General features: G+C 36.1%; 1 protein-coding gene across 1 annotated transcript in view; it reads right to left on the bottom strand.

The window, feature by feature from the left end:
• Positions 1-4,258: 4,258 nt before the first annotated feature.
• LOTGIDRAFT_239613 (hypothetical protein) overlaps positions 4,259-14,876 on the bottom strand; it is a gene marked incomplete at its 5' end in the record, with an annotated part of 20,810 nt that continues 10,192 nt past the window's right edge. Inside the window, 2 exons of the mRNA XM_009062537.1 lie at positions 4,259-6,775; positions 7,948-12,764. Of these exons, the coding sequence (XP_009060785.1) occupies positions 4,354-6,775; positions 7,948-12,764 (7,239 nt within the window). The 3' untranslated portion in view covers positions 4,259-4,353. The remainder of the gene's footprint in view (positions 6,776-7,947; positions 12,765-14,876) is intronic.

Below are 14,876 nucleotides of genomic sequence, written 5' to 3'. Positions count from 1 at the left end.
AGAAAAATAAGATGTAAATCTCAATTTCATTTCAGCATAATAATCAAAATACAGTTAACAGGATTGTAAAGAGGTTTTCTAACCTTTTTATGGATATCTGACACTGATTGCATCAATTTATATCATTTCAATTTTCAGTCAGACGTTTGTAGTTCCTGCTAATCCAAAAAAAATAATTGTTTGATGACGTCACTAATCGAGAAATTTGCTTTATCGTATAAGGCCCTTTGCGCTTAGTGACGTCATCAAACACTTAGTTTCAGTGGAATTTCAGGAACCACAGCAAATGTGTCCCGAATACAGATATTTTTGTTATGAGAAAATCTCTTTACAATCTCTTTAAGTTCTGAGTACCATGTAAAGTAGGCCTATATGATTCATAGCATAGATTTTATCAACTGAATGTCTGAATTAATTCAACCCTTATGACGTCAATGCAGCTTCTTCAACAATGACCTACATTAAAAGATGTTAATTCTTGCTCATCGTTATTCAAGCCACGCCCTTTGTCAATAAATAACCGCGCGCTTCTCTTTAACTAGTTAGCTTCTCACCAATTTAAGAAGTATAAAGGGAATTTCAACCAAATAACACGAGAGGGGTTGCACGTACTATTCACTAATTTCGTGTGTTTTCATATTTACAAAATAAAACGTAACAAGACGCGTGTTGATTAGACGGTTCAAAAATACAATGGCAGTACCTTATACGAGGTTGACCTACTCAAGTGAAACGTGTAATAGTTCGGAAGAGTTGGAGAAATCATGACCTTTGCTAAGCAGTTTGAATAAATGTCGAGGTATTCGTCAGCTACGTTCTTTAACCCACTTACAACACAGACAGCCTAAAATCTGTACCATTGACTGGGATTTACCAACTGTAGATATTAATGTGTATTCTTTTCATCTCAACTGATATCAATAATAAATATAAATATAATAGTTTCAGGTTGAAAATACCATGATCTTTGTTAAACAGTTTGAATAAATGTCGAGATACTCGTAATTTACGTCTTCAACCCAACTTACAACATAAACAGGCTCAAATCTGAGATGAGAAAACATAGTTCTAATTTGGGTAATATTTTCAACCGACATTAATAATAGCCAAACTGACGTCATTAGCTGACGGCTAATTTGTTTTTCTCTCCAAGTTCTTACTAATTAACAAGTGATATCCACCACCAATTATATATATATATATATATAACCAGACAGATTTAGATGGGAAAATTTCCTGAGAAAGATTGAAATAATATCTATAGTATTCTACTTTTCTTGATTGGGGTAAAAACCAACCAACTGATTGGGGTAAAAACCAACCAACTGATTGGGGTAAAAACCAACCAACTGATTGGGGTAAAAACCAACCAACTGATTGGGGTAACAACCAACCAACTGATTGCTTCATGCAAGCAAGTTAAATGTACCAAGGGATCTCTTAGATATGAAGAATTACATTATAAGTTTTCACTACAATGAGGTTGGTTGATAAATTTCAAGTTGGCCAAACTTGGTTTAAAAGGCATATGAATGGGAGCTTCATTTTTCAAAATTTTCGAATATCCAGGACTGGGGTTTTAAGATTATGTATAAAATGCGCTGTGTAACTGACATACCCTAAAAAATAGAGTGGGTTTAAACGATTTTTTTTTCACACAAGAATAGATTTGAAAGGGCTTAGAATAAAATAGGTCAACGGCTCTTTCTGTACCCATATCTTTTCAACCACAAAACGAGTAATACAAAAGTGTTTTTATTTGATTGAGGGGTAAACATGTATTTACAGATTATACAAATAATTACATTAGTTCACAAATAATACACAGAACATACGTTTAAATTTAAAATTATGACAGAAAAAAATAATAATATTTTACGTAAGAAGAGAGCCGTCGTGGTTGTGAATTCTAATCTCTCTGTTCAGTTTTCTCAAAGCCAGGCCCGGGGCCACGAATGTTTTTTGTAATCCGTAGTTCAGATTTTACTCAAATTTGATTCTTTATCAAAGAAAATATCCTTAACTAAAATCTTTAGAAAAAAAACTTGCTTGAGGAAATTTTATGAAAGAATAACATTAAGGTGTGAATAGAACAGGAAAGGTAAACGGTGCAGGGGCTTTTAGAAAAGGTACAGACATGATACAGACATGATACAGACATGATACAGACATGATGTAGGCACCACGTAATGCTGCTATGAATCAATAGCCCCTCACTGGAAATCTACCTGGTCTATTCCAATCTTCAAGCTTAAAACAAAACAAAGAAACAATCCACGAATTTAAAATACTTAACAATAAAATAAACATTGCATATTTGTATTAGTAGAGAAATACAAACTTAACATAAATAGAGAAGGCACTTATTATATTTACATTGATATAAATCCATCAAATCATTACAAATCATTACAATTCATTTACAGATATATCATTAAAAGCGATCTAATTATAGGGTTAGGGTTAGGGTTAACCCTAACCCTAACCCTAATTATAATCCAATTTCATTCAAGATATTTATCAAATTGTTTGTTAGGGTTGTAAAGTTGGCCATATTCTCAATAAATTTAATATCAAAATTATTCCTTTTGTTTTGTATCTGAAGTTTATTTTACTGCGTGCGTCTTTAATCACAATCTATAAATCTATATATTTTAAATCTGTCAAATATCATCACAACTTGTGTTCAAGTACATAGACACCTAATTCTGGTTTTAAAAAACTGATTATCAAAACAATACTTTCTTTGAAAATAATATTATAACCGTAAAATATAATATAATGATATGTTGTGTGGTATAACTTTGATAAACAGATTTAAACTTTAAAGGTATACTACCTCTTAGAAAATTATTTAAAATCTTAAACTTAGGCAATAAGAGTATATATTCATCAGTTAGACTTACCAGGTGTCATGATTAAACAATAGAATCTCTATATAACATGATATATCTATTAAACTAAATAATTATTGAAATACACTTCTAAACATGTTTCAAAATTACTTAGTTTAATGAATTATTACTAAGTTTAATGTATTATTACTTAGTTTAATGAATTATTACTTAGTTTAATGAATTATTACTTAGTTTAATGAATTATTACTTAGTTTAATGAATTATTACTTAGTTTAATGAATTAATACTTAGTTTAATGTATTTAGTAGATTTAGATAGATGTTGTATAGTTATAACATCAGGTAAGTCCACTGATGGAACAAATATCAAGTCATAACTTTTCAATTTTTTGGGGGTCAAGAGGTTGTATTCCTTTAAGATAATGATGAAGGCAAGGTACAAGGTTTATCTGTTTATCTGTTTATCTAGATAAACATGTTTTAACAGTTGGTTTCGGATGAACAAATTCAATAATCATGGTAACTAAATAATGAGACTATTTTTAACAAATGTTGTCATCGGAAGACTGCACTAACCAAGCCATGTATCATTATCAGTAAACATTGATCTCAATACGTTAAAAACATAACAATTTTATGCATTTTTAATGGGCGCCCTGCTCTATGTTGCACAATTACCGATGAATGAACTTTCAGTGGACATTGCACGAATCGTTCAACCCAAGTAGTTCATTGTGGTGTAGTATATGAATCGTATCGTTCAATCCAAGTGGTTCATTGTGGTGTAGTATACGAATCGTATCGTTCAATCTAAGTGGTTCATTGTGGTGAAGCCATGCCAGGAGATTTTTTAAAACTTATATAAAAAAATTTGAAGATCATTAAAGGTATACATAACATTGGTTATCTGATAATAGAACAGAGTGAAAATTAATTAAAACATGTTTCAGGTTCTAATTTGATATTTTTCATTCTGGTCTACATATTCTTCTGTGTACTTTTCTCTTACTATCACCAATAATATTTCAGTTAGCGTCGGGGTACAGTCTGTTCTGATTAATACACCAGGAGTTACTTTTTATTCGTTTCAACCACCAATGCAACAGAATGCGTCTACAACTACAACATGGTATACCGGTTAAGCCGCTATAACGCTATGCTTTGTATGGAGTCCGTGTAGTTATATTCATTATTTATCTAGTCTAGTCAGACAGCAATTAGCTAGCGATATTTAGTATTCTAATAACAGCTAAAACAGTTTCTCATAAATACATCAATATCAATATCCAGGGCAGTCTTTATTTAAATATAAGTCAAACATCACACAGCCAGTTGGCTTTATTTGTTCATGCTTTGAAAGTCAGCCTCCACTTCCAACCATGTGTCCTGATGATGGGTTAACATCAGAAACACGTGTCGACGACTCTCGTTATTAAAACAACGTAGCCTATACTATGCCTTTAAAGGGTCCACAGAGAATGTGAGAGAAAATCTTTTCACATTCCAAGAGGTTTGTAGATTACAGCACAGCCTTTATGCATTCCTTCGATATGTGGTCGCACAGCATTACGTTCCAGAACCGTTGAGCAGTAAGGACATTTAAATGTATTTACTCCTGTAAATCCTTGAGATTCTACACCAAAAGTATTGACAGCCGAAACAACGGCCGGGTTATTCAATGCCTGAGGCTGTAGCAATACAACACCGGGAAATCCTTGAGTGAAGATATTCGATATTTGGCCACTCTGTCCTGCAATGTTTATCGGGATTTGTGGAAACTGAATGCCCGCTGGTAAATTGATAAGTTGCGGAAAGGGGCCTTTAAGGTTTGGGACTGGGGGTGTGGGGGTTTGAGGAGGTTTGCCAGGCGGTGCAGGTGATTTGGAAGGCTTCAAGTTGAATATTTTAAAAGCTTCTGGATCATCATCTGCATCAATGGGAGCTGGTGATTTCACTGGTAACTTAGGACTCGGACTAGGACTATTTAGACCTCTCGGAAAGAGTAAGCTAGGCTGAGGTCTTGGAGAAGGTCCCTTTGGAGCTGTGTTCATTGGGAAAACTGGTTGAGAACGCGGTGAACTTGACGATGCTGCAGGTGGTCGGAGAATACCGGGGTAGTTAGACATCTCTTGGGCCAGGGTTAAGTCAACACTTGTCTCAGAAGCAGAAGGTAAAGATTTTGGACGAGCCACGCTTCTAATTTTGTCCATACTCGGAATATTCAACACCGGCTTAGGAATATTCAACACCGCGGTACTGGCGGTGCTTGAACCTGATTTATGGAGTCTGTGCAATCTGTCGGTCATTGAAAACTTTTTCGATTGAACGGATTCGTTTTGTTCCGAGGTTGTGAAATAATGCTCGCTTAGATGCAGGTTTGAAGCTGTAGATGCATCAACAACATCTCTTCTTAGACCGCACTGTTGATTAGCAGCTGTTTGCATCTGCATAAGTTTCCTTTCTTTCAATTGTTGAGCAACCGTTTTATAACCAACTGGTAGGTGTTTCTGTTTCGCAAGTTGAGAAGCTTCGTCAACAGAGAGATGTATGTAGTTTTGCTTTTGCTTAGTCTGTAAAATTGAGGACGGTGTTGGTATTGGTTGTTTTCGAGGAAGAGCAGGTGGAGCTTGGCTCACTATTACTGGCACTAACGCAGAAACGGCTTTGGTTGTAGAAGTCGTAACGGTAGCACAATCTGTGAAGAGCTGTGAACCAATTATTGGTCGAGGCTGATTTGGTGAGGGAGACTGCGGTTGAGTCTTATTACTTTGGACAGCTGATGCATTCATTATTGCCCTTGCTTCTGCTATGTCATCAACTCTCTTTATAGACTTTCGTGCTGTTGGTCGTTTCTTTACAACGTTGGGCGTAGCGGTTGATAGAGCTAAGTTTTGACGAGAGCTTTCACCTATTTCACTAGCCGTAGACTGCTTGACATCGTTTACATTAGATTTTAGATTGGGGTCTTCCGCAGTATGCGATTTCTCACAGTACATCGCGTTTTTGGATATGGAAAAAATACGGGTAAATAAATTGTCTTCCATGGCTAATGAGAGATCAACTGTTGATGGATCTTTCAAATGAACATCCATTACATGTTTGAATACAACATCCTCCGATTTATGTTTGTATTTTTTGCATTCAGGGCACACGTGAAGAAAAACATCATCATGTTCATTTTCGATATGGGAATACATGTAACTTAACGATGGCATATGCGTCGAGCATTTCTGGCACATGTAGATATCGCGTTCAATGTTTGACGTTTTACCTCGCTGAAAGTCGCTACTCGACGGTATCGCTACGACTTGGACAATTTCTTTTGCACTGTCGGATAACGAAGTGTCTTTTTTAGCAAAATACGAAGGGTGGTGCTTAGCAATATGATCTCGAGCCTGTGCTTCAGTTTTAAAATCGGGTTTCTTTCCCTCCGATATTTTACAATAAGGGCACGTGAAGACACAAATAGATTGATGATGTTGCATTAAATGCTCGACAATCACCGAAAGGAATGGAGCATGTACGCTACACGTCTTGCATTTATAGGTACAAGTTAAACGTTCGTTTCGTAAGACTATATCGTCTACGGATACGGGTGCTTTTGGGAGAATGTCTTTTGGTTTTGCAGGTTTCTTTTCTACTGCTTGAACCAAAGTTGGAGATGGTTTTGGCAGCAATAGTTTTTGTTTTTGAGGAACATTGATATTTGGTCGTGGAATCACCAGGGGAGATGCTGATATAGACATCCTTCCCGAGTTTGATTCCTTTTTGGACGTTGAAGAGTCTTCTCGGATGAACTCCTGTCCTTGAAGACTCACCACACTGATTATTTTGAGACCTCCCAATCCGTTGTCACTCTCTTCTATTGGTTGTTCATCATTTGGTTTGGGTTGTGAGACAGTCACATTAGAATTAATACTACAAAAGAATTCATAACAAACATTGTGATTAAAGGAAAAAAAAATCCTCATTTTTCTATATCATTATATATCAAGGTCTGTTGATTTTTCATCGATATTTTCATTTCAAAGTTTTCAATGTAACTTCTGAAGTAATTCGATGTATTTTACAGAGATTTATTCTTTAATCTACTATATAGCTAAGACACGTGTACAATATTGTTTTCATTTAAATCAAAGTATTCAAGCAACTGAATATTGTTTAGGTGTGAATAGCTCTAGAATGCAACTGAATATTGTTTAAGTGTGAATAGCTCTAAGTACAGTTCTAGAATGCAACTGAATATTGTTTTAGTGTGAATAACTCTAAGTACAGTTCTAGAATGCAACTGAATATTGTTTAAGTGTGAATAGCTCTAAGTACAGTTCTAGAATGCAACTGAATATTGTTTAAGTGTGAATAGCTCTAAGTACAGTTCTAGAATGCAACTGAATATTGTTTAAGTGTGAATAGCTCTAAGTACAGTTCTAGAATGCAACTGAATATTGTTTAAGTGTGAATAGCTCTAAGTACAGTTCTAGAATGCAACTGAATATTGTTTAAGTGTGAATAGCTCTAAGTACAGTTCTAGAATGCAACTGAATATTGTTTAAGTGTGAATAGCTCTAAGTACAGTTCTAGAATGCAACTGAATATTGTTTAAGTGTGAATAGCTCTAAGTACAGTTCTAGAATGCAACTGAATATTGTTTAAGTGTCAATAGCTCTAAGTACAGTTCTAGAACAACTGAATATTGTTTAAGTGTGAATAGCTCTAAGTACAGTTTTCTAGAATGCAACTGAATATTGTTTAGGTGTGAATAGCTCTAGAATGCAACTGAATATTGTTTAAGTGTGAATAGCTCTAAGTACAGTTCTAGAATGCAACTGAATATTGTCAACACACCATCTTTCAGCTACTCCCAAAATTATTAAAGATATTGTTAAGAGATTTTCCAAAGTTTGCGATTAGGGACTGGATTTGCATGAACCACAGACATTTGACTGATTATTGGAATGGTGCAAACTGATGCTATCAGTGTTACCGATACACATACAAAATTTAGAAAAACTCTTTTCAACCCCTTTCAACAAAAACCAAAGCAAATGGTTCCTGAATATATGAATCATAACAGTTAATAGATCAAATACCTGATATTTGAGTTTTTCCCCTGTCCACTGAGAATATTCACACCATCTTGTTGTTGATCTCCATCAACTATTTTGGTAGTTCTGGTAGTAGATAAAGAACTTCCATCAGGTCCCTGCGATATAGATGTGGACGCAATTTGGATGGAAGAGTTGTTGGAGTTCGTCTGTTCGTTGGCAGATTCCTTGTCGACAACGGTTTTTCCTTGGAGTATGCTGCGGGCAATGGAGTGTTCTTTCGGAGTTTGAATGGTAAATTCGGGTGTTGATGTCGACCCTACATCAGCTACTTCAATGTCCTTTGGAGTATCATCAAGAATTTCTTGGAGATTGGTGGAAGACTCAGAAACTTCTTCGACCATAGTCGACGTTTGTACAACATCATCAGTTGGACTTGTACTTCCTGCTTCGGTATCTATTTTATTAATAGAATCCTGAATGTTCAAATATTCCTTTGCGCACCTGATCCGATCGGAGTCTGTATTTTGATCATTAGATGACTGAACTGGGTTTAAAAAGTTTGTCATTCTATCGAAGATATTGCCTCTACTATCAGTTCTCCCTCGCTCAGAACTGTCAGTCAACTCACAATCATAGAAGTGAGGAAGCTTCCTGAAGCAATCAGGTCGACTTGGATGAGTCTGTTGGCAATGTGCTTGGATTTGAACCTTCGAATGGTACATGGCTCTATCACACAACGTACAGACAAAGAGCTCCTGATCCCTGTGCATGTCTTGAACGTGCTGATCGATGTCTTCGTTGATGTTGGTGGAATACTGACAATGGGTGCAGACGAAACGGTTGGATTGGTTCCGTATACTGGCAGCGTTGAGAGAGAAGTTACCTTGGACTACCAGAGATACGTAAAGTGGCTGGTTAGCTTTAGTTTCTGTCCTATAATAATCTTCCTCTCGGACGCGTGGAATTTTGATGATATTTTGATTCGAGTGAGGATGTGCTGCATTTTGATGTCGCTGAGCTGCTGCAAGCGTTTTGTCTTGTGAGTTACAACTGGCACATCTAAAGGCCACGTGACTGATATGCGTGTAGACATGATTCTCGATTTGGTTTTTGGCAGGTGAGGAAAAATCACAGGCTTTGCAGGAATATAGTTGAGTTGAAGAACTTGATGCATCACTAGTACCGGATACCGTTTGCTGAGGTTGGTGAGCTGAGGGGGGTACTACTCCAGTTGATGACGTAGATAGTTCATTCGAATCACCATTTTTGGAAGAAACTGTTGAGTTATTTCTAGAGGATGCAACAGACGAAGTCGAAGAGGTCGCTTCTTGTGGTTTCTCTGGAATGGTTTTCATAATGGGGGTGACTTTGGCGATTTTAGGAATTTTAGCTTTTGAAGTTTCAGACTGACTTTTCAAAAATTCGACATAGCTGGCAATATATCCATCTTCTTTTAATTCATCGATCTTAATAGTACTTTTAACATCTAGGTCTTCTGACTTTGGAATCAGAACAGATTTTTCAATTTTCTTCGACACGACATCATTTCTGAAAATTGTTTCATCATTGTCATATTCTGATTGTTCTTCTTCCGTTAAGACGTAGGATTTATCACTATCGCTCGCATCGACTTCATCAGAAAAGGAATTTCCGTCTATCTCAATGCCCTCTTCCATGTGTTTGTTAACATAAGAGACGATGTTGACGACTGGAACATGACAAGGTCTACACAGGGACTTCATCTCCTGAACTGGACCATTATACTTCACTGGAACTGGAACTTGGGTTTCCTGTGGTTCAGAATCTTCTATATATTCCAATGGTTCAATTTTAAGTTTAGATCTTGGTTTCCGTTTTGGAATTTGGGATTTTTCATATTCCTCTTCTTCTAGTTTGTCCTTCATGGCAAGTATTTCCAGAGGTGATCGGGAGACTTTATCTCGGAGCATGAACTGTCTGGCTCTACTGGGAACAGAGGTGCTTCTCTTCTCCTTCTCTCTCATCAACTGTTCAACTTCTGCCAAGAACAGGCTATTTTCCCTTTCGCTCATCGATTTCGAAGTGCTTGTTTGCTTTCGTCTCTTAAATACCAGCTTTGTTGAACCTTCAGGTGAACCAGAGTTATCCAACTTCCAACTGAGACTTTCAATAGGGGCACAATCAATAGTGTGAAGTGATCTGTTTTTGGAGTGATATCCTTTCCTTTTATGTCCCTTTTTGCCCTTCAATCTTGGACCCAGTGGAATTTTTAAGGGAATCTTGCCAGCTTCAGGTTTAATTAAATCTTCCTTTGACTTTAATTTGGCGAGACCTCTACAAACATCATTAACTAAACCATTCACTACATCGGCAATAATAGTTCCATCGTCAGGCTTCGATTCTTGATCTAATCCAAAATCCAGTTCGACCGTGGAGTAAGATATAGTAGGGCTAATGCTGGTCTGTAGAACTGGATCCGTGACATTTGTGGTTCCAAGTAATCCTGAAGTTATTGCGAATTCATTTTTCTGATTATTTTGTGTTAAGAATTTTCTGGGTCTTCCCCGTCCTCGTCCACTGGGAACTTTAATTGGAAAGATTCTTGGTCTTCCCCTCTTTCTGATAGGCTTTGGTACCTGTTCTTTCATTAGAACTGGCATATGCAATAAAGGGCTGGGAAGGTCACTGTTAGGAGCTTCCGGGAATTGTATTTCTGTTGGACTTAAAACTGGAATGTCGCCATTATCTTCTATGGATAAAGAAGTATCTGCTGGATTAATTAGCATCAGGGAGGTCTTTCTTTTCTTTTTTCTGGTAAACCGTTTGTGTCTGTAAGTGAATACTTCTTTTTTCTTCTTCTTCTTGGTCCAGCTACCTGGTTGTCTCCCCTTGGATCCTTTACTATTTGAAGACAGAGAGGCATCAGAAAACGAAGAAACTGACTGTACACTCTCCACGTCATCATCTTGACTGCTGAAAAGATTTCTAGAAACTGTTTCCTTTTGATCATCTGCTGAGGACAATTCTGGAAGTGGAACAGTATAATCCGACTTGGTGGTAATGGTGCGAAGTTTTGTTGTCTCGCCTGAAGGCTTGACCATTATTTCTGTGACAGTCTGAATTATTGATGTTGGTCTTCTTCCACGTTTCTTGGTACCAATGTCTACCTTTGTTTCTGAGGATGGTGATTCTTTAGCAGATATTCCTTCTGTTGGTGTAATTCCATCCTGTTTCACTGATTCCCCTTTCTCATACATGAGGTTGCATTGTGTTTCACAAGATACATTTTCTGTTGCGTCCGTTGACTTTGAAGTTGTGAGATCGGTTGGATCTTCCTTTATTTTTCCAGTATTTAATTCGTTTTGATCCAAGGTATCCTCGGTTTCAGGTATCGCAGAATCTTTCTCTAATTCTGTTATTGATGAGGATCTCTTATTTTCAGGAGTTTCTGCCACTTTCTGTTTGGCAGACAATATTTTAATGATCTCAGGCGATTTTTTGGGAGAATGCTTTCTATCTGGTGATGCTTCTAATAGGTCTGATGATTTGTGTGGCGATGGTTTTGAATAACATTTAGTTGGTGCTTCTTCCATAGTCTCAGGTGACTTCTTTGGTGTTGGTTTATCACCTGATTTTATGGGAGATGGTTCTAAAACTAATTCTAGATGTTCTTCATCATATTCAGCATCACTGAAATCCAGCTGTTCACAGGTCTCTTCTATAAATATATTCTCATTGCTACTGTCCAATATTTCTAGGCTGTCATCATTCTCCTCTTCCACGCAATTTCTTATCTCCTTCTTCAACTGACGTTCATCTATCAGTTCAAATTCTCCACTTAAAGTTCTCTTCCTTGCTGCTTTCTTCACAGAAGCAGTTTCTGAAGTTCTTCGAAGTTTTGTCTTTGCTACAGCATTCAAGGCCCATTTTTTATTTTTACTTCCCTTCGGTCTACCACGTTGAAATGAATGTACAGACCTCTTGACTTGTTTCTTTGCAGTTTGAACCAATCTTTTGAGTTTTTTCTTTCTTCCTCTTTTCTTTCCAGCCTGTTCATCTGTTTGTGTGCCGATCTCCATTGGGATGGAAGAGGACATTTTCCTTGGGATTGTTGGTTTCAAGAGCGAAAGAGTATCTTGATCGGTTAAACTTTCAACTGCGCTAAGTTTCTGCTCATGTTTGTCTGGGACATTTTCTTCCTTCACTCCTGTAGAAAAATCTATTGGCTTTGTTGAAGCTTCATCCACTTGAGTCTCAGATGACTTCATCTTAGCAATCCTTGGGCTTGGATCTCTAGATCTGGGTTTCTTCCCAGTATTCTCATCTTTGACCTTTAGCTCAGTAAATGATGCTGAATCCTTGGTCACAAGTTGTTTTGGACTACAGTCTCTAGATTTAGTTTTGAGTTTTGTTTGATGTGGACTGTTGTCCCTAGATTTGGAAGCTGATTTCTTTGTAGAGCCAGTCTTGGATGCAGTGGATGTTGCATTTTTAAGTTTCTTTGCCAAGTTTTCCAATATCATGTCATGTGCTTCACTATTTTTGGAAGATCTTTTAGCTCCTCTTGGACTGGAGTCTCGTGATGATGCAAGATTGGAACTTTTCTCTGGAGCGTTTGAAATTGCTTCTTCGTCCACTATAGCTGAGGTACTGGAGCTCAATAGAGTGGACCGCTTTCGAGTTGGTGTTAGTTTGGTAGCTGATTTCGAAGCTCTTGAAGATCTTTGAGCTGAAGAACTGTCATCTTTAAAGATCTCTGATTTTCTTCTTGAAGTTGTTGGTTCCATAGACGGTAAAGTGGCATCTGTTAATAGTCTCTGTTGGAGTAGGAGGAGCCGCTTTTTCTTTTTGGCCAATTCCTCCAATCGTTTTAATTCTCTCTGAAAATACATGACAAAAATTCATAAGTACCCTTAAAGGGATCTTGAAAGTTAAACAGACGAGTTCTCATTTTTTGAGACTGCCATATAAAGCAAAGACATCTATAGAAATAAGAAAGGAACTTCCTAGTTTGAGGTATTTTTGAAGGAATTATGTGATTATCGTACATTTCTAGTAGTTCTGAAGACTACATATACATTCAAGACTCAAATCAAACCCCCTCAAATAGCGCATCTGTCCCTTCAACATTTTATTTTATTTGAAAATTATAAAATATCTAGTCTGCAAAAAAGGAAACTTTTATATTAATAAAAAATATAAATAACACAATATACTAATGTAAAAAATTAAAATATGGGTATTAATGCAAAATTTCTATAAAAAAAACGATAAAATTACAGGGAGAACTTGTGAAAGAAAAGTAAAAAAAATCTCTCATCTATTACTTGATAATTGTACTAGTATAGGTCAGCCAACCTTACTACATAACCTTCTAAAAAAATCAAAATAAATGTCTATACAATTCTCTCAAAATATCGATTAAAGTATAGCAATTCAAGAGTAAAAGTTGTATAGTAGTGGACTACTCTAAAGAGAAGTACCATCAGGTGTTCAAAAAGAGTAAGCATTGTCTCTCTCTCACGCGACACCTGCCACTACTATACACGTCAACATCATAAGATATAATCAGATCAATTTATATCTGAACAAACAAATCAGCCAAGATACAAGAATCAGATTTGTAATATTTGTCCAGATGTTCACTATAACGACCATAAAATTTCCTAGTTTTAATATTTGTTGGACCAGGTGAGCGAGGCTAAACAATGACAGTTATTGCATATTATAAAATAATTAGATAAGTTCATATCCATTCCACCTGCTCATTTCTACCTTGGCTCAGAATAATTCAATATTAATTACACATATAACTATATATCACTTTACTAGCTTACAGATTGAGATCATACTTTCTCCAATTACCTCTAGATTACCTTACCTCAATCTTACAACCTCAAATACCTCAAATTACTAGATTACCTTCCCTCAATCTTACAACTTCAAATACCTCAAATTACTAGATTACCTTACCTCAATCTTACAACCTCAAATACCTCAAATTACTAGATTACCTTACCTCAATCTTACAACCTCAAATACCTCAAATTACTAGATTACCTTATTCTCAATCTTACAACCTCAAATACCTCAAATTACTAGATTACCTTACCTCAATCTTACAACCTCAAATACCTCAAATTACTAGATTACCTTACCTCAATCTTACAACTTCAAATACCTCAAATTACTAGATTACCTTACCTCAATCTTACAACTTCAAATACCTCAAATTACTAGATTACCTTACCTCAATCTTACAACCTCAAATACCTCAAATTACTAGATTACCTTACCTCAATCTTACAACCTCAAATACCTCAAATTACTAGATTACCTTACCTCAATCTTACAACCTCAAATACCTCAAATTACTAGATTACCTTACCTCAATCTTACAACCTCAAATACCTCAAATTACTAGATTACCTTATTCTCAATCTTACAACTTCAAATACCTCAAATTACTAGATTACCTTACCTCAATCTTACAACCTCAAATACCTCAAATTACTAGATTACCTTACCTCAATCTTACAACCTCAAATACCTCAAATTACTAGATTACCTTATTCTCAATCTTACAACTTCAAATACCTCAAAATACTAGATTACCTTACCTTAATCTTACAACCTCAAATACCTCAAATTACTAGATTACCTTACCTCAATCTTACAACCTCAAATACCTAGATTACCTTACCTCAATCTTACAACCTCAAATATCTCAAATTACTAGATTACCTTATTCTCAATCTTACAACTTCAAATACCTCAAATTACTAGATTACCTTACCTCAATCTTACAACCTCAAATACCTCAAATTACTAGATTACCTTACCTCAATCTTACAACTTCAAATACCTCAAATTACTAGATTACCTTACCTCAATCTTACAACCTCAAATACCTCAAATTACTAGATTACCTTATTCTCAATCTTACAACTTCAAATACCTCAAAATACTAGATGACCTTACCTTAATCTTAC

The sequence above is a fragment of the Lottia gigantea genome, assembly GCF_000327385.1.
Source record: "Lottia gigantea unplaced genomic scaffold LOTGIsca_515, whole genome shotgun sequence".
Lineage (NCBI taxonomy): Eukaryota > Metazoa > Mollusca > Gastropoda > Lottiidae > Lottia > Lottia gigantea.
The sequence above is the reverse complement of the archived record's forward strand: the minus strand, read 5'-3'. Positions and strand labels throughout refer to the sequence as shown.